The 21,967-nt window shown below is 38.5% G+C and overlaps 1 protein-coding gene across 1 annotated transcript; it reads left to right on the top strand.

Moving 5' to 3' along the window:
- The first annotated feature begins 407 nt into the window (after positions 1-407).
- LOC139131544 (proteasome maturation protein-like) lies at positions 408-21,482 on the top strand. The gene is given in 7 exon segments (XM_070697635.1): positions 408-525; positions 9,371-9,468; positions 17,102-17,162; positions 17,816-17,917; positions 20,139-20,194; positions 20,196-20,230; positions 20,849-21,482. Coding segments are annotated over 7 exon segments (489 nt in total). The 5' UTR covers positions 408-456; the 3' UTR covers positions 20,917-21,482.
- The last annotated feature ends 485 nt before the right edge of the window (positions 21,483-21,967 follow it).

Raw genomic sequence — 21,967 nt, 5'->3', positions numbered from 1 at the left:
ATACAATGTTAATTTCGTAATTTAAAAAAAATATAGTTATGAAATATTGATATAAATATAAACGTGTTCATCAGGGTTGAGCTTCCTTGCTGCTCAGAATATAGCAGCACTCGATAAAAATCACTAAACTTGTAAGCTTTTTGCTGCGAAAACGAGCCCTGCCACTCCTGGCGTGTTCTGCTGGTCTCCAATGACCAACCTACCCGAGTGGTAGAGGCTACGGATTCGCAGCAAGTAAGCTTTATGAATTATGACCGGGGCGCCATATACAGTCGAAGTATACTTCACTTTCGATGCTGAGTTTGCAATCGTGTCCTATTAAACTCTAGTCTCTCAGAAATGGCCTAACATTTTGAAGAAGAGATTTCATTGTTGAGTGAGTGTGCATGAAACTTGATAGTGAAGCGCGAAGCAGAGACCCAGCGAGACGCATCGATACCGGAATTACCCTATGGCATGACATGGCATTGTGGGAAATATGAGTCATTGCACATGCGTAGTCAGTACATTTGCCGATCCAACATGGTAGGTACCACTACTATTAGTTTGAAATTTGATTAATTTAAAAACATTGCTACTCTTATAACAGCGAATTTTGCCGGAAGATTTTGAATATACCCCTTTTAAAGGATCAGTGGAACATCAGTCCGATGTTTCCTTCAAGAGCTCTCGCAAGAGCCCGCATTACATCTCTGATTGCCATCCAGATCAAACTCAGGCAGAAGCTCCGCAGTGACTGAGCAGTTTTCACTTTGTCGCTTGATTTTGAATGGTACAGTACTACTGGTGAAACGGTTGCTAAAATAGGCCGAAGCCACCCAAATCACCAGCCTTTGAGTCCAACATCCTTGTTAATGTAGAATAGAGCGTAAATAGCAGTCTGAACGAAAATGCAACCATGTATCCAAGTGATATGCACTGTAGTATGACATAAACATCGAGGTATTAAACAACGAAACCTATTATGTCAGTAGTACAAAGCTGAGCTAGAAAATTGTGCCGAAGAGTAAGTACAGAGGGTATGTAAAACAACAAGATTAGAAATGTGAGTGTGATGACCCCCAGAATGTCCAGTTTTACCGTACATTAAAAAGGATGTAGAATCAGTCGTGCTGCATGCAGTTCCATAGGCAACAAGTTTCTCAGACGGTTTTGTATGGGGGTCCTACTAATTACTGCCCGTGACTGCCCGTAGCTGCCCGAGGACTGCCCGAGGAGCAAGTAGGCCAAATTTCGCCAATAGCTTGAACTTATATTATTCCTGGCTAACCAAAAATATCATTGATTTAGTGTTTTCTTTAGCGGCTTTAGAACCCGAAAGACGCCGGGCTTTCGACGAGAAGACGTCCCCATCTTGATTGTAAGATCATACCATTCAGTGCAAGGGGTGGCAGGCTATCAAGCTGTATGCACTCGGCGAGGTTATTGTACCACCTCTCGGACTAGTAAAGGTATGATCTCACTATCAAGCTGGCGGATGTCCTTCGAGCCGGGCTGTCTTCAGAGTTCAAAACCGCCGGAGAAAACATCAGGTTAACGCCAAATCAATGATATTTTTGGTTGGCTGGGCATGATATAAACTGAACCTATTGGCCTAGTGTTAAAATTGGCGAAATTTGGCCCACTTTTCGGGCAGTTCTCGGGCAGTCCTCAGGCAGCTACGGGCAGTCACGAGCAGTAATTAGTAGGACCGTTGTATGGTGTGGGGGAAAAGGTCGGACTACAGTCTCAGATCTCACTATAGAAAACCGGCTTGGCAATGAATGATACTTGGATCAGAGCAACTATGACCAGCTTTCTCCCATTCAACTCATAACTTTTTAAGTCAGTGGTGGTTCTCGGCCAATAAACTTCCAAAACGCTGGCAGTATAGACAAATGCAGCGACATCTGTCATCAGGTTGACATGACACAGCATCAGTTCATCCCAACCAGTTCTACCAAGAAAATATTGGCTGAATTTGGGAAAACTTGCCATAGTTGTCCCAATCCATATTCCGTTATGAACCTAATGTTGCCTTGTGAGTTTTCTATGGCTGACACAACAAAGCAAAGTTGTAGGCTATGGTATTGCAGCAAGAAACAGCCATAAACATACAGTGGAAGATAGGGCTGCAGCACCTAGACATGGACAGATTTTGTTACTCATCAGTTATCATTGATACACGTAGTTCATGCAGTGAGGGAATGTGGGTAATTAAAACAGGCACACAGTAAATGTAACTTCTTTGTTCAGGGGCAGGGGGTTTGGCTGTATTTTGATCACCGCGCATAAAAATCGCACTTCAAGTTTCATATCGCAACATCTCTCTTTATGTATCGCAAAATTTTGCACTATATTGTTTAGCGTGCACCAGGCCAGTGCGACACTGGCGCTACACCAATATTGTTTTGACATACATGTGAATCAGTGCATGAGTAAAATAACATAAGAATCAGTTTGGATACACTTTCATTTCATTCTATTGGTTGCATCATTGTTAAGTTGTTGTTGAACACAGTTTATTTTAGAGGGAGTATGGGGGTGGGATGGTGGAGGGTTGGTAGCGCGTGCTTGATTTCATAGCAACGTAATTACTGATTGTTGGTATGCAGATACAGAATGAGGCTTGGTTGGATTTTCAAACTTCCAAACTTTCGTTTCGGGGAGGGGGTTGAGGCCAAACGCAATTAGTTTCATTTACTGTTTCATTTTAATGATCCGCGGCAAGGAGGTCTAAATTAGCACTATGGTGAGATTTTTTAGCTCCCATAGTCATATGTATATATGGCAATGGAAGCTATTCTTATAGGCTAGGAAAATGTCTGTATGTATGTATGTCTGTATGTCTGTATGTCTGTCCGTCAACATCAAAAACTCCAAAACCGCTGTACATTTCATCTTGATATTTGGTGTTACATGGATGATGGGTGTAGATGAGATTTTGTTCAAATGAAGTTGTCATTGCCAAAAATATGCAAATTAAGTGAAAAAATGTAAAAACAGTCAAATTGAAAAAACTCAATAACCACTGAGCAGATTACATGAAAAATTAGCATGTAAGTACTTTGGGCTGACATGAATGATTGTGCACATCTTGGGTCAGTATCTTGGACTTGCTATTTTTCATGAATTTTTTTTGTAATTTTCTCCCATTTTTGGTCAAAAAATCTCCTGCTCTGAAACCACAAGTCCGATTGATTTTAAACTTGGTATGGAAGTGCATAGGAGTGACCTTTCCCAATTTGGGCAAATCGTGGTGAAATTTGCATATTTTTAGTTTACACGTCCATAGACTCCCATGTATACGGCAGATCTCCATAGACTCCCATGTATAAGGCCACGAAAATAAAAATTTAGTTTCTCATCGTATTCATATTGTTTAATATGGTAGATTCATAGTGCTTTCAACATATAACAGTGTTACTGTGTATGTTTTGCAAAAATACAAGCTTTGATCATAGACAGCAGTCTCTACTGTCTATGCTTTGGTACACATTGAAATTCAAACTTTCATAATCAGGTGCGGCCCAGAAAGGCAATGTGTTTAAACATAAAGACTTTTTACAATCAGGCAAGTGTACCTCATTTTCATGACAATTTGAACCAATTCTGTCATGTGATTTGGAAACTTCTTGCCAAGAATTTGAGACAGTAGTGCCGTTCATACACAGGCCATTAAAATGCCTGTGAAATGGCTCTGGTCCAATTGTGTCTTAAAAAGTTACGTGAGGACGCTACCAAGTGGTTCTGAAACGTTTCAAATTTGAGACTGTTCAGCTGACCAGACCTGAGCCGATGTAGGGATTAACTCAATCTGCAGCTCGCTGTGTGGACGGACTGAGCTGCTTCAGAGCCGTCTTAAACACATTCACAGGTATTTGTAACATACAACAAACAAAGACAACACAACATTCAATTCAATTTCCTTTTGTCATAGTTACTGAATGAACAGAGCGCTACATCTCGTGGCAATAATTGATCTGACAATGAGATCAGTCTGCTTATCTCAGTCTTGGCGGACGAAACTATACAGAGAATGCTGAATGGAACATGTAGAGACAGCCTTGTTTACAAAAAAGAAATTGCTGAAAGAGCTCTACAAAAGGGTTTAAAACCCTTTCACCCCCAGTTCCCTGTATACAGGTCCAACTTTACCATAGAAACAATGGATTTGGGACAAACCATGGTGGTTGAAAGGGTTTAAACAGATAGCTGATCAGTGCCACCGCAAGATGAAGGCACTGAAACTTAAGTACAAAGAAGTTGTTGACAGCAACAGGCTGAGCGACAGAACCACAAACTGTGTTGTAAAATGCAAAAATTATTTGTTGAAATGTATGTTTCACACTGTAGTGAGGAAAAGTCAGTAGCTTAGAGAGACTGACCTCTTTGATCAATGACAATGTGTTTTACTTTGCAGGTAGTACATGTACTATGATGTAGAACCAACTGTAGTATTTAGATGAGTACTAGCAGTACTAGTAAAATGGTTTGATGGCATATTTGTCATTCCTCCCTACCAAACTACAACTTTTTCCACCTTGCATACGACGACAAAGCAGTCTGTAGATTATGAGCTTACAAAACATAAATGTGTAAAGATTTATACGCAGTTGTAAGAAGGGACGTGAGTTTCTGTTAACCATCAAGCAAGGATAACAAAGAATATGCTTCTGAATGACAATACCTCCGAATAGAAAGTTTTAGAAATTTAGATCAATTTGATGGGAGGAATGTTATTTGCTGAAAGTAGTCACTAAAGATGTTACATCCTTGCAATACATGAGCAACATCTCAAAACTTGTAGTAAAAAATCCAAACAAACTTAGGGAGTCTTTTTGATGTCCCCAGAAATGCGTAAATACACACCAATCATATCATCAAGAATCATAACTTAGATACTTTATACATAGATCAAAATTATTGCTGTACATTGTCATGTCTTTCTGTTCCCTGTCATAGATACATGTATGGTATAGGTGTGTTATAGGTTTAGTATATATACTTGTGATTGTAGTGCGTGAGTTGCCCTGTAACCTCTAGCCTGCAACTTAGCAATGTGTTTTAAGCCTTCAAGGTCTACCAGGGCTTTAAATTAATTTTTTTCACATGATATTCAAAGTGGATAACCAGTTCGGAAAATATGTAGTCTCAAGAAAACATTTGGTTGTCCAAATGTACCTCAGGCATATGACTAATATTAAATTGCATGATTACTATTCTTAAAATCTGACAAGCAAATGAATATCATACTCTAACATCATCTGTCATGTACATGTGGTTTAATTTTCATCCAGTTGGCTAGGCGACTCAAAAAAAAGCGTGTGAAAGCAATTTCAAACCAAAAAGTTGCATAAATCTTTACTGCAAAATTTCAAATTTTTTATGGGGGCTAATCAAATGGTGTAAAACGAACAAATAAACGTTAGATTAAAACATACATTATACTCCATATCCTGTATTTTTATCATCATGAATCCAATCTTTTTTATCATCCGTAATGGACAAAGAAGATTTAGCAGGATGGACTGTGCATGAAGAAATGACAGCTGATGAGTAATTGATCATTACTGTTCACATTTTACCAGGTTATTAAAACATGATCATTGACATTATTTGGAAAAGTCTAAAAGCAAGCTTGGAGCCATAATGCCCTGTTGTACTGTATACTGTTTCTTTCCATGATATATGTGAATAAGTGGTTGTCCCATGGTATGGCCATTTGCAAAAATTAGTTGTCCCAATGCAAGGTTTAGTTATTCTGAGGCCAGGGACTGCTGTTAATTTTGAGCCCTGTCTACTATCTCAAAGCTTCTGTGCATGCTTGGTTTGCTCCTCTGGAAAAATGCAGTAGGGTTCCATCCTACTGGCATTTCCTCACAGAATAGATAGAAAACCAGCTGAAAGTACATTATGTACAGTGTGTCACTGCAACTGGACACACTGTGAGACAGGTGACAAAGGATACCTGCAACAGCCAAGTGCAATGTAGCCATAGCTGTAGCATTGTTGGCCATCATTCAGTGATTAGGACATTACATATTAGGGCATCTGTGAATGATTTTCTAAAAAGTTTGCCACTCTCATTACCACTGCAGTTTTGGGAACATTTTTTAAGAATTACTTTTATATATTTTCTCAGCAGTCTTAAACTATCAATTCTAATACCAAAAATTCCCTCTACCGCCCTTCTCAGAATTGCACAAGATGCTCTGTGACCAGTATACAGTTGTTTGCTATATTTTGTCAGGATATGTTTGTTTATATTTTCCAAAAATTGGGGAAGTGGGCGATGTGTAAGTTTTATCATTCAAGTCAGAAACTATCCTGCCATGGATATCCTTTGTCAAGTGACTACTTGAATGACCATGACACATTACTGTAAGGTCAAATGTATTTACATTCAAATATCAAGTATCATGGTGTGATTTTAGACAATCAAACTTAAGCCGTGTCGATATTGGCACTAAGTACACATTATCTAGCATATTTGATCACAGGAAAAAAATCTCAATCCAGTTACCTTGATTTGGAGGTGGTGCTCATATAGGAGAAATTTTACTTTCTCAATGCTGTGAGAATATGTAGGATTTTGTTACATCCAGTAAGGTCTATGGAGTTTTGTTTTTTTTTCAAGGGAGAAGGCTGTCCCGTTTTCAGCTATGCGACTTTCTTATTGAAAAAGTTCCTCTTTCCAGTAATGAATGTTGAGGAAATGTGAAGCAACTTTAGCATTTGACATCTGGTCCAAGTTCACCATCTTTTTAGCTTTCCAATCGCCATAAGACTTTGCCAAATAAACTTTGGTTGCGTGGCTTGGTTCGTTTGAAGCTGTTTCAGCCACGTCCACTAGTTTGGATACAGCCACCATTGTAAAACTTTGGATGTGCACTTGGGGTGTCAGGATATGTTGTGTATAGCAACAGAACCTTTATATGGGTCCCATATGCACAGCTGCAGACAAGACCACCTCCCTCCTTTTAAGAGACATGTGCCAATTGTGGTTTCAATTTCCTGTCCAATAAGAAGGTGTTCACACTGATAAGGGTACAAGCTATCCACTACCTTCTCCAACATACAATAGTGAAAGTGATGCTGTATATAAGTATAATTGTTCTGAAACAGAAAACATGCTTTTTGAAAGCATTTGAGTAAACGTGCAACTAATGTCAGACAGCTGTTTTCCTCTGAGTACACTTTAAATTTCTCACATGTAAAACTGAAAATCCTGTAAAGCAGTTGTCTATAAACCTTATTGTGCGTAAAGTGTGGAATTTCCAAAGGTCATGTACATATATGTCTCACTTTCATATAATATTGTGTATTTGAAAGAGTAACCTCTGAAGTTCTTAAAATTCAGTTGTGCCAAATATCTGACCAACACATTGCAGGGTAGAGGATGGGAAACATGCATTAACTTTGAGACCTAGCATACACAGACATATATCCAGTAAAGCTGAAAACTAATAATATGCTTGCCATGCACAACTTTCAACATGTGTGCATAGTGTGGTGTCGGCAGACAGTAAACCACACAGTATGGTGTGTACGGACAGTAAACGATGCTGTGAGCAACGTGCGTCCGATTTACCCTGGTCTGGCATCCTGCCAAGCTTGTCAGCTGTTGCCATGTTCTGTCCTCATCACTCCCTCTGACTTCAAGGTTAAACCTCCAAATTGTGTGGTAGCATAGAGAAGGCAGGGGTGGTTAACCTGTTTTTTCATGTCATTACAATGAGATTTAAAGATTTCTCATGCAAGACTGCCTTGAAGTGAAAGGTCTTAGCCAGAGGTTATCTAACAGTCTCTGATTGATGTTTGTAGGCCATAGCACAAACGGGCTGACCACATTGAAACCAAAAGAACAAGGCCTAACTGAAAATCATAACGTTTTGCAGATTTTCATTTGAGACAGCAAAGATATGATCGTTGTCATGAGGATGGCTTCTCGTATAGCTAGGGTTATCTAAACCGCTGGTAGTGAATCTAACGTCATGTTTGAAATGGCAAAGCAAGTTTGTTCCCAGGTACTCTTTGAGCTGCAAGGTGAATGATACATGTACCATGCAATACCATAACTTTAATAATGCATTTCAGAATATCACTGAAAATCATGCCTCAGCGTAGGCACATACGTAAATACAGTCACTCAGTAAGAATACAAACCTCCCCCTAACCCTATGCTCTGCATAACCTCATCAAATGTAATATGAGCACTCGTATTTTCTTTCTTTGAAAACTGCTTTATCACTGCTTGTCATCGTAACAAACTTAATTACGACGACGACAAATGTACGTCACAAACAATTCAGCCACAACCTCAAGTAACTTCAGCCCTGTTGAATTTCCAAAACTTATGAAGTTGCTCAAACGTGATCAGCCAACAAGCACAAGCCAATGTCCAACCAACACTTGCAGTGCATTGACCTGTCGATCAGAGCAAGTCTTCAAAAGAGCTAATGGCGTGGGGTCAACCCTGATAGTAGATAATGGCCGAAGGTCTTGCAAGGGTTACATATATATCTAATGGACTGAGCAGTGTCAATGGGTCTTTTCGATTTAAATTACAAAGGCTGTCCGTTTTGACATCGGGCAACTTTCTTGTTTTCGTTGGAAAACTTATTTATACTGTATTGTGACCACTTGCAGAGCAAAATTTATAGTTGCATGCATGTACCAAGTGTGAATTATACGTTTTGTTGGATTTTTCCTTTCTTATAGTACAAGATTTAGTATCAGTGCGTTTGCCTTGGCAAGCAACAAACAGGACCACCATTTGTTACCCCCTTGTGATATGTCCATACTTCATAGATAGAGAAGGAAAGAGTGGCTTTGCCAGAATTATGCATTCTGAATTAGTTTTCAAGTTTTTGTACTGAATATTGATTTGAAATTAAAATGTACATGTTTGAAAATTGTTTTGGTGAGACTTTACAATGTTCATAAATTTTGTTTTCAATTCAAGAGGATTCTTGTTTATTGATGATCTTCAGTGATTATTTTTTGTCGTAACTCATGCATGATAAATAACTTTGGCCATGATGGACTCTCGATAAACTTTTCTGTTGCTGCCTCAATGTCCTTAATGTTTTTTAGGTCTTAGTTGTACAAGTGGACATTGTGGAGGGGAGGGGGAGGGGATAGGTGAAGGAGGAGACTTCAGTTTTATGGCAACTTGTGCCTGGATATAGCTCAAGTGTGGACATGTTGTGACATTCAGAACCCATCTTGACATCCATTGTTATCTTATCTGTGGCTTCAATTAGTGATTTTCCAGAAGACTGCACAATTTGCAGATAGTGAAGTGTGAGAAAGTTATCTCAATGAGGCCTTCACAACATCCTTGTTGTGGTCTCTAATTATTCTCGTTGTTGTCTTTTTTTTTCAGAGTCTTGGTTATCCATCCATCTTTGCTGAGAGAAAGGGAGAGACGTCTATCGCCCCCGCCCAAGGGAATTATGGCGTTCAAGACAGACTTGTTGCAGGGTGAGTAACATTAAGTTATGAGGTGAAAGGTCACTGGTTCTTGGTTCACATATGTCTCCAATTTCAGCGTGTTGAAAGCTTGCATCATCATTAAGAAAGGATAGTTGTGAGTTCAGGGTATTTTATATCATGATGGAGTTGCATTTGTTCTTTGACATTGGTTCTGTACATGATTCAGAACACAAGATTGTGGAATATTTAGACAGGCAGAAGTCCATCCTGGCTATCTTAGTTTAATAACCCTTTGAATGCTGTAATTTTTCCCACCATATCTTACCAATTTTTATGAATTTTTCTAAAATTTTGATAATTTCAGACCAAATGGACATCATACTTCATCAGCTACAGTTTTTAGTCCCCGCGGACGAAGTCCGGCGGGGACTTATAGATTGGGTCCCGTCCGTCCGTCCGTCGGTCTGTCATCAACAGTTTCTCAGACACTGCTGAACCAATTATGTTCAAACTTGGCACAAAGGCATAGCACTATGACCTACAGATGCACATCGATTTATTTTGCGATACGATTCAATATGGCTGCAAGGTGGCCATTTTGTTGCGATTTTTCATGTCTTTGGACCATAACTCAGACATCCTTGAACAGATTCTGTTCAAACTTGGCACAAAGGCATAACACTATGGCCTACATATGCATGTCAAATTATTTTGCGATACGATCCAATATGGCCGCGAGGCAGCCATTTTGTTTGCAATTTTTCGTGTCTTTGAACCATAACTCAAACATCCTTGAACCGATTCTGTTCAAACTTGGCACAAAGGCATAACACTATGGCCTGCATATGCATGTCAAATTATATTGTGATACGATCCAATATGGGCGTGAGGCGGCCATTTTGTTGCGATTTTTCATGTCTTTGAACCATAACTCAGACATCCTTGAACCGATTCTGTTCAAATTTGGCACAAAAGCAAACATTATGCCCTTCATATGAACACCAATTTATTTTGTGATATGATCCAATATGGCCGACAGGCGGCCATTTTTTTGCGATTTTTTCATGTCTTTGAACCATAACTCAAACATCCTTGAACCGATTCTGTTCAAATTTGTTACAAAAGCAAAACATTATGCCTTCATATGAACACCAATTTATTTCGTGATATGATCCAATATGGCCGACAGGCGGCCATTTTTTTGCGATTTTTTCATGTCTTTGAACCATAACTCAAACATCCTTGAACCGATTTTGTTCAAACTTGGCACAAAGGCAAAGCACTATGGCATACATATGCATGTATCAATTAACCTTGCGATAGGATCCAGTATGGCTGCAGAACTGCCATTTTGTTGGAATTTTGCATGTCTTTGAAGCGTAATTCAAAGGTCATTACACCCATTTTGTCCAAACTTGGCACAAAGATCAAGCACTATGGCATACATGTACATGTCAATTTACTTTGTGACATGTTCCAATATGGCTGCCAGATTGTCATTTTTTTCCAATATCGCTGCCAGGTGGTCATTTTGGATTTTTTCATGTCTTTGAGACTTAATCATTTGCAATATTCCTTAACCAATGTTGTTGAGACTTGGTACAATGATAAAGTACTATAGCATACATATGCATGTCTACTAATTTTGTCCTATGATCCATGTGGTCAATAGACAGCCATTTGATTTCAATTTTGGTGTGATTTTTTTATGTCTTTGAAACAAAAACATAGGTCACTGTCCCTCGATGGACTGATTTTGTTCAAACGTGATATGAAGATAAAATACTATGGCTGCATTCTTGTGCACATTAATTTGTTTCATTATAATATGATCCGAAATGGCTGATTACAACAACATACCCCATCCCAAACCATGTGTATAGTATGTGCCGTCATGACAACTAGAGGCAGTGAGGGCATTGTTGTGTGTGATGTAATCAAAAGTTCCTTCAGTGGTCATTACCGGCAGAGATGAGTCATTTACTGAACGTTCCTCAGAATACTTTATTATGCTAGTCACAGGCCTGATGCACCCGTTGCATCAATGTCATTCCACAGCTACCTAGACCACAGCTACCTAGACACCAAAGATTATAACAAAATGGACAAGCGGGGACTGTGTCATCAACGATGACTTGTTAGTCCCACGGACACCGTCCGGGGGGACTTATAGGTTTGGTCATGTCCGTCCGTGTGTGCGTGCGTCCGTCCGTCCGTTCACGCAGATATCTCAGACATGCCCAGGTCAATTTCTTTCAAACTTTGCACAAGGATAGTACCCTACCCCATACAGATGCACGTCGATTTGTTTCACAATGCGATCAAATTTGGCCGTGTTAGAGGACTTTTTTTAGTTTTCATCTCCATAGACTCCTATGTATAAGGCAGTCTCCATAGACTCCCATGTATAAGGCAGACCAGTGACACAGTTTTTAGTCCCCATGGATGAAGTCCAGGGGGCTTATAGTCCGTCCGTGAGTCCATCCGTTCACGCAGATGTCTCAGATATTTTGACAAAATGTCACGTGACCTTGGTGACCTTTGACCTCAAATATATATATTTGTCCATAACTCAGTAACCACAAGTGCTACACCCTTCATATATGGTATGATGGGACAGCTTATGACGCCACATATTTTACCTCATTAATTATGCACATATCTAATTTTGAGCAAGCCAATCGAGCTAGAGGTCTGATTTTGGTATATAGGGATGATTTAGCAATACAATTTTTTTGACAAAATGTCACATGACCTTGGTGACCTTTGACCTCAAATATACATATTTGTCCATAGCTCAGTAACCACAAGTGCTACACCCTTCTTATTGTATGGTATGATGGGACAGCTTATGACGCCACATATTGTACCTCATTCATTATGCACATATCTAATTTTGAGCAAGCCAATCGAGCTAAAGGTCTGATTTTTGGTATATAGGGATAACTTTGCAATACAATTTTTTTAACAAAATGTCACGTGACCTCGGTGATCTTGGACCTCAAATATACATATTTGTCCACAACTCAGTAACCACAAGTGCCAAACCTTTCATATATGGTATGATGAGACACCTTATGACGCCACATATTGAACCTCATCAATTATGCGCATATCTAATTTTGAGCGAGCCAATAGAGCTAGAGGTCTGATTTTTGGTATATAGGGATAACTTAGCAATACAATTTTTTTTCAAAATGTCACGTGACCTTGATGACCTTAGACCTTGATTATACATATATATGCATAACTCAGTAACCACAAGTTCTATAAGCTTCAATTTTGATAGGATATTAGACCTTCAGATTTCACATCTCGTACCTCATTTATTATGCACATATGTATTTCTTGGCTGGCCAACACAGCTAGAGGTCTGATCTTTTTTCCCGATTTAGAACCATAACTTAGACATGCCTCTTGTTTTATAAATTGGGAAAAATGACATAAACCTATGTGCCCATAGATGTGAACTTATACACTCCAGCGATACTTTTTAATGACCACATTTCCCTGCCCCATCAAGACTAATACTCCTTTTACAAGTGGGGACTATGTCATTGACAATGACTTGTTCATCAAAATTTTGGCAAAAATCTGAGAAAAATTGACTAGAGTATATTTTATAAAGGCTACAAAAATTGACGTTGGTGCTCAAAGAGTTAACAGAATGGACAAATGGTTTATAAGCAAGTGTTACAAGTAGCTACAAACAAATGATCTCCCATTATGTATGTTCTCGGTTCACAAATGTAAAAGTTTTTCCATTTCATCCACTTGAAATTGAAGATAGATTTCTTCCAAGGTACACCATAACAGTGGTGTCTGAATGGAGTTATTAGTGTGGCACATTGATGGATTTGCCAAGATATGTTTAGGTTACTCATCAACATATACATGTATCCAAGTTCAGTTTTGCAGAATTGTGATAATTCTGTGTTGATTAAAGTAAATGTTTACAACGAGTTGAAAGATCTAACCACGATTTGATAACACAAAATGATTTGATATTTTCTATTCTATGCCATACCTGTCAATGCATTTGTTTAGAAAAGGAAAGAGAGCTATTCATTACAAAGAAAATTATATTTGACATAAAATGATAGTTTAACTTTTACGGCACAGGAATATTTTTGTACATTTCTGTATCTGCTTGTGTATTTTGTTTAGACGAAACACAAGTCATAAAAGTGCTCTTGTTTAGGAAATGAGACATACAGAATGATAATAACTATGTTTGTGCATAATTTGCTTGCTAAAGTTGAATCAGCTCATGTAAGTTTGTTCGTTTGATGCATTTTGAAGTGAAAAGTAAGAGGCTTTTCCAAGGTTATCAATGTGTTTCATGAGTGTGTGTTTGCTAAAACGAACCCAAAACTTTTGTAAACAAACTTTTTGAAAGCGTAGACGCATTACTACAACACGTGAACCAAATCAACAAACTTTTATGGAAGCTGTTGATGGTATGGAGCGTATCTCTCAACTATGATTTGGGGGAAATAATGAATAATTGCAGAACAATTTTGGAAGGGTAAAAGAAACATTAAGTGAAACTTAGTTTTGATGTCATTGTGTTCGTGTTGATGTGGCCGGTCTTGTTCTTAGTGAAGAAGCTGAATGGTATGAGAGTCTAGTGTGGACACATTGTGAAAAATGGGGGAAGTGGTGAAACCCCCATTCTTCAAATGTGTCAGTTTAAGTGAGGGTAAGAAATCAAAAGGAGACCGGATTTAGACTTAATTAAATGTTGCATTCAATTTAGACAAAAGGCTACATGAGTGACGTGCATGTATTCAAGTATGCATGTATTATAGCTTTGTTTTCTTTCTGTTGATCTTTGCTAGTGGAGCTTTTGACTCCAAAACCATAAATTGGTACCAATTGGTAAATTTGTACCTTTGAGTGCTGTAATTTTTCCCACCAAAATTTAAGAGCAACATTTTACTAATTTTTATAAATTTTTCTGTAATGTTTTTGATAATTGTGGATCAAATGGACGTCACATTTCATTGGCTGCAGTTTTTAATGAAATTTTAGCAAAAATCTGAAAAAAATTTGACTTGGGTATCTTATAAAAGCCACAAAAATTGACTTTGGCGCTCAAAGGGTTAATTGGTTAGTCTTTCTGAAGAAGCTTTAGTCCTGGATTTCTCAGCTGTTTTGGCATCCAAAAACTGCTTGGTAGCTGAATAGAACGGAGCTATCCTAGACAAAGTAAATTTAATATCATTTACAAGGACACACTTTCGTCTGCAGAGGTCGCCACCGTGTCAATATTTCAACAGTAGCTGATAGGCTTTTAACCCATGACCAGTGCTTGCTGTTTATCATGAGTTGTCACTGCTCCCCAAACTAAACAGGGTTTCTGAGATTCTGAAACACACACAAAAAAAAACTACCATATCATAAGTGTTCCAACTGTGCAGCCGAAGGAGTGGGTGTACAGAGTACCGGAAGAGCAGAAAGTAGAGAATGATCGTGGTTGTTATCAGGAGGAAACAAATGGGAGAATGTGATCAGTTGCTCACGTTTTGCAGGGCAACAGGATGTAGCCATCAACAGGGTTTTATGCTGCTGTGAGGGAGATACTGCATGGACTTCTTGAAAAGTCATCGTACTCTCGACTTAGATGCTGTTCTAGAGGGGGGATCGCTGAAATCAACCAGTTGCATAAAAACTTGTGTTATGGTTTACGGAGGGACAAGCACGTACTGAAAAGCTCTGTTGCTGTTTACTTTTAAGTTGTATGTCCACAAATGACTTGGATACAACTTGGTTTTAGTACAGCTAGGCACGAGATTAATGTGTAACTCAAACCCAGCAGAGTGATGCCTGTAGTAAACATAACCATATTGGTGAGCGCGTCATTTCTATTAATAGAGGACGCAGCTAAATGCTGAAGCCCAGGGGGTGTTTGTCTGTATATGTTAATCCATTGGATTGACCACAAAATAGATAGATTGTTTATTTTCCCTTTCACTGTTAGTTTTTGCTCTAATGTTTCTGGTCCGGTTAGTCACACTTGAATAAATCCAGGAGTCCGTTCTAGAGTCTGTGTTTTTATCACAGGAAACAGACACGATCTGCAACTTCTGCCAGCCCTTAAAGGGACACCTTGAAAATCTTTGACTTTGAATTTAAAACCGATGCAATTGATGGCCCCACGTGTTGAATGCTAGAGTCCCCATTGAGAGCGAGAGAAAGAGAGGCTGACTGGTTTGTTTGGTTGCTTGGTTACGCCTTTGTTTTGACCTTCAGACCTCCAGACATGCAAGCTACAGAATGTAAACACTGGCTTTCTTTGCATATGGGTCTGACTTTATTACAATGTAGCTACATTCTCTCACAAAAGGGTAGAAGGAAAGCGTTTTTCACAATACTGGAAAATGATGTCACTGTTCCGAGTCACAAATCAGAAGATTTCCATCGGGGCAAATGTTGTGTACCCAAGCGGCAAACAAAATGGTTTTGCAGAGAGAAAGTCCATCTTCAGTGTGCCATTGAGTCTTGAATTGTAGGGTGGAAAAAACATTTGTAGGTCCTAACATGAGTGTGTCCTTCGCAAGTGAACAATTGAGGTAATGGTATGCTAGGGGTTTTATGACCCAGAACACGGTCATCTACAAGCTACTACGAATGGTATCAAAAGAGCCCTATATGTGACTTAGCATTGTTCGTGATAGCTTGTTCGTAACACTGAGGACAGATTATTTCTTCTAGTCAGTTTTCTGTATGGAAAATTCTACCTGCACAAGTTGATGAAAATAGCATTCAATGAAATACATTGTATTTTCACCACATACACTGTACTACTCTTGTGCCAATATCAGTCAGACGTACAGGGATGTGTAAGTCCTCAAGGAGCCCCCTATCCATGTACTATTGCAGTGGAGATGGAAGATGTACTATCATTCAAACAAAGCTAGGGAGTCCACTTGAGTGCATAAATCATGATAGATGTCATGGAAGTGCCCCTGATAAAAGAGGAAGAGTGAATCGTGATCTGTGTCAAGTATTCCAGAGTTTGTAAATTAACCAAGAATATTGAGGAAGTGTGTTATTAATATTGTACAACCATGGCATGTTTCCTCCTAAAAAATTCTTGATTCTTTGAATAACGACAACTTGAAAACATTTATGTCCTTTTGATTTTGTAGACATACTACAAATTATTTGATGTATTTAAACAACACAAAGTAATTGGGATAGATATGTCTGCTTTGTGATGTAATCAAAGCATAGAGAGCATTTGAAAGTTTAAAATAGGGATTTGAGTTGAATGTCCAGCCAGCCAAATGAAAGATTTTGAAAGAACAATAAGGTGGTAGATAGGATGTTTAACCCTTTGAGTGCCAAAGCCTATTTGTGTCCCCTTTATAAAATAAACCCCAGCCATTTTTTCCCTGATTTTTGCCAAAATTTTGAGAAAAAAACTACAGCCAATGAAATATGCTGTCCATTTGGTCCAAAATTGTCAAAAAAATTACCGAAAAATTCATAAGAATTGGCGAAATGTTGCACTAAAATTTTGGCGGGAAAAAAATACAGCGCTCGAAGGGTTAAAGACATCAGAAGTGTCATATAGAATCCAGAGTCCTCATGTAAACTCCAGGTTAAATGATAAATTAAACAGTAAATTTTGGCACATTATCTTCATTGATCAATCTTTTTCTCCCTTTCTCAGACCAAGCCAAGCCAGAGATGAACTGTCTTCAGCCCATCCACTGGAATATTCAGAGAAGCATGTAAGTATTGGTATTAGTTCCAGAGTGAACTTTATCTCATTTGTTTATCAAATCCTTGCAGCAAAGAGGCCTACTAGAAGCAGTTCAAACGTTTGCATGTCAGACCATTTCATTGGCCCCTCAAACTTACATTGATAATGTTAATCAGATTTTTATTTCAGAAAATTTGACGCTGAAGTTGTTTTGATATGTTTTTAACTCATATTTGTCAAAAATTTCATTGAAACTGAAAAAGACGTAAATTTGCTCTTAAGAATTTCATCTCCACCAAGATGAACAATTTTTGCCAGCAGAAGCCATTCATGGTAACGATACAACCATTCCTGTGATCATTTCTCATACTCTTCAGATTTTTGTTCATATTGCATCAATGTGGGAACTACATCCCCACTTAATTTATTTTTGATGTCTCATATTGCTATAATAATTTCCTGACCGGAGGTAGTTCACCTTATCATGCTACATGTATTTACAAATTCAAAACATTATGTCAGTGCTGTCAGACACCCAAACTGAGTTCCATTAATTTATTATTTTACAGGGTGTAATTTGAGTAGCTCACTTGTTATTGCATTTGAAATGTGCTAATGAGGAAGTTGGAATACATGTATAATCATTTCCGACATTTTTGTTCAACAATTTCCTCTTTTCAGTTTCACCAAAATGAAGAGGTCCGAGAAATGTCCATGCTTAGAAACACCCAGGGTATATACGCACCACTCAGACTTCAAATGGAAAGAAATGCTGTGAAACAGGTATTGGTGTGACGTGTTTGATAACAATATCATTGTTGTTCAAATCCTCGGTCAGCGATAGTGTTTGTCATCCAGTGAAACTCAAATGTGCAGGAGACAAGATGAATTATGATTTCAACAATTCTGCTGTAATAAATAAATGAATAAATAAATAAATTAATTAATTAATTGTTCACACATTTAGGGGGCAGAGAGAGAACTAATTGAAGTTTCCACACAATATGACACCCATGTGATCATTTGGTTTAACAGTTATACATTGCACAGGAATATTAATATTCTTTATTAGTCCCCGCGGACGAAGTCCGGCGGGGACTTATAGATTGGGTCCCGTCCGTGTGTCCGTCCGTCCGTCCGTCCGTCCGTCCGTCCGTCCGCCCGTCCGTCCGTCCGTCCGTCCGTCCGTCATCAACAGTTTCTCAGACACTGCTAAACTGATTTTGTTCAAACTTGGCACAAAGGCATAGGACTATGACCTACAGATGCACATCGATTTATTTTGTGATACGATCCAATATGGGCGCGAGGCAGCCATTTTATTGCGATTTTTCATGTCTTTGGACCATAACTCAGACATCCTTGAGCACATTCTGCTCAAACGTGGCACAAAGGCATAACATCATGGCTTTCATATCCATGTCAAATCATTTTGCGATATGTTTCAATATGGGCGCGTGGCGGCCATTTTGTTGCGATTTTTCATGTCTGTGGACCATAACTCAGACATCCTTGAGCACATTCTGCTCAAACTTGGCACAAAAGCATAACACTATGGCTTACATATCCATGTCAAATTATTTTGCAATATGTTCCAATATGGGCGCGTGGCGGCCATTTTGTTGCGATTTTTCATGTCTTTGGATCATAACTCAGACATCCTTGAACCGATTCTGTTCAAACTTGACGCAAAGGCATAACACTATGTCCTACATATGCATGTCGAATTATATTGCGATACGATCCAATATGGGCGTGAGGCGGCCATTTTGTTGCGATTTTTCATGTCTTTGAACCATAACTCAGACATCCTTGAACCGATTCTGTTCAAATTTGGCACAAAAGCAAAACATTATGCCCTTCATATGAACACCAATTTATTTCGTGATATGATCCAATATGGCTGACAGGCGGCCATTTTTTTTGCGATTTTTTCATGTCTTCGAACCATAACTCAAACATCCTTGAACCGATTTGGTTCAAACTTGGCACAAAGGCAAAGCACTATGGCATACATATGCATGTATCATTAAGCTCGCGATAGGATCCAATATGGCTGCAGAACTGCCATTTTGTTGGAATTTTGCATGTCTTTGAATCGTAATTCAAAGGTCATTACTCCCATTTTGTCCAAACTTGGCACAAAGATCAAGCACTATGGCATACATATACATGTCAATTTACTTTGTGACATGTTCCAATATGGCTGCCAGATTGTCATTTTTTTCCAATATTGCTGTCAGATGGTCATTTTTGGATTTTTTTCATGTCTTTGAAGCTTAATCATATGCAAATATTCTTTAACCAATGTTGTTGAGACTTGGTACAAAGATAAAGTACTATGGCATACATATGCATGTCTACTAATTTTGTACTATGATCCATATGGTCAATAGACAGCCATTTGATATAAATTTTGGTGTGATTTTTTATGTCTTTGAAACATAAACATAGGTCACTATCCCTCGATGGACTGATTTTGTTCAAACGTGATACGAAGATAAAATACTATGGCTGCACTCTTGTGCACATTAATTTGTTTCATTATATGATCCGAATGGCTGATTACAACAACATACCCGATCCCATACCATTTCGACAATTCCACCAAACCATGTGTATAGTATGTGCCATCATGACACTGGAGGCAGTAAGGGCATCGTTATGTGTGATGTAATCAAAAGTTCCTTGAGTTGTCATTACCGGCAGAGATGAGTCATTTATTGAACGTTCCTCAGATTACTTTATTATGCAAGTCACAGGCCTGATGCACCTGTTGCATCAATGTCATTCCACAGCTACCTAGACCACAGCTACCTAGACACCAAAGATTATAACAAATGGACAAGCGGGGACTGTGTCATCAACGATGACTTGTTTTAAGAGGAGAATTACATTTGTCTCAACCAGTATTAATAAAAGATCAATTTTTTTTAACAGTTTCACATCGTATTCTGGACTCTTGCTAATATTTGTGTTAATGCTTTTTTCCTGGAAAATACAGATACAACGGTTGCCATGTCTACCAAGTTCAAATATTTCACTGGACATTCTTACTGGAGGCGGATAACATTGAATTTGAAGATGTGTTAAATGGTAAATAATTTGTATAATGTCAAGCACTTATATGAATTTGTACATGTTGCGTTGTACTTGAGTGTCTCAAACAAGTTTTGAAATCCCTCTTATGAGGAAAGGAGGGGCCAAAGAAATATGCAAATTGATGGATGGGTGTTCTGATTGGCCAATTCCCAGCCATAGTTTTGGCAAAACATCCTGCAGCACTGACCAAATCTGTCAAAAAAAAACACCCATTGGTAGAAGAGGAAGCAGAAAAATTTCCTTCTACTCAGAAAAAAACAACCGCAAAACAATTGTACAAGTATCATATGCTGGCTTGTGTCACCATTTAGCATATGAGCATTATCAAAACTGCGTTGATTTATAAAAGTACCTACCAATAAAATAGCAAGCAGAAAGATTTCTCCTCACTGCACTAAAAACTAGAAAATACTTAAAATTACAGGTACTGCAGGATGGTATGCGTGGCTATTGAGCTTACAAACATGATTGAAATTGTGCACAAGTGAAATTAAATTCCACATGGTGGGCCAGTAGAAGTGTATGATGTTGTGTCATTTGATGTTGTATGATGTTGTGTCATATTTCCATTTTTGTAATTGATGGCTTCTTTCACTTTCTTATTTCTTGTAGCCCCTGGAGACTCTGAAGTAATGGGAGACATTCACATCATGATGGAAAAGAAACAGGGAATCCTCTAAAACTTGATGAATCGTATTTTGCCTAACCTTTCCTTTTTCTGTTTGATGGTGTCACTATGTCCGTGAATTTGATTGATTTCTTGACCTTACATCAGGAACTTAACATTCTGATGGGACTGAAACTGCCCAAGTGGAAAAAAGTTTTTAGTGAATCAAATCTTTTGGACTAGCTTTCAGATAAGTAGTATGGAAGGAAAAAGGGATATTTTGAATATCTATCAGCGGTCTTGAACTACATTATCAAACTAATTCTAGGGAGCTATTTATATTTTTCTCCCATGCAGTTGTCGGTTGCCCTTCTCTATTCTCCCCAACGATTTCAATGGATCTCAAAGCAATTCATCTGCATTCTGCAAATAAAGAAATCACCTCCACGGTGATAGGTCTTGGCCTTCAAAGAAGAAACTCAACCTCGCTTACATTGGGACATGACAATGAGTAGCATGGCTCATTAAATGTAGTGAGAATCCCCCGGTCTCCCCTAGTGACACCTCATGTCCTCGCCAAGCTCTGTGTCGTTTAATTTGTTGATCCTACACAACATTTGAATAAAAAATTTAAAACCAGTTGACAAGTGTATTTTGTCGTTTTAATTTGCAGCTTTTTGAGCGATTGTCAAGGCATTGGTTAGCTCAAGTGATTTTCTCCAAATAAGTTTTTTAGACCGCTGAAATGAAGCATAGTTGTTGGTATGCTCACATTCTCAATAAAATCACTGAAAGGCTTGCAGTATGCTCTGAATCAATGCCACATGCAAGTGAAGCATGAAGGACCTCCATGGTGCATGAAAATTTTCTCATTTTCAAAGTTTGTTAATGATTGACTCGCTGGAAATTTCCACTATTTGATTCTAACCGCTCCAAGGACCACATGTTTGTTTTGTTCAGTGGCAATGCGGTCGGATGTGCACACATATGGTTGGGAAATCTGGTGAAAAGGTCATAGCGGGTGAAAATTTGCCATCTGGACTTCAGAGAATCATTGATAAGTTACCAGAATGAGATAAGAAAACCACAAAAGTAAAAAGGACAAACAGGAGACATACCAGGCA

This window comes from Ptychodera flava, chromosome 4 (genome assembly GCF_041260155.1).
Source record: "Ptychodera flava strain L36383 chromosome 4, AS_Pfla_20210202, whole genome shotgun sequence".
Taxonomy (NCBI): Eukaryota; Metazoa; Hemichordata; class Enteropneusta; family Ptychoderidae; genus Ptychodera; species Ptychodera flava.
Note: the sequence above shows the minus strand (reverse complement) of the source record. Positions and strands in the feature narration are given on the sequence as shown.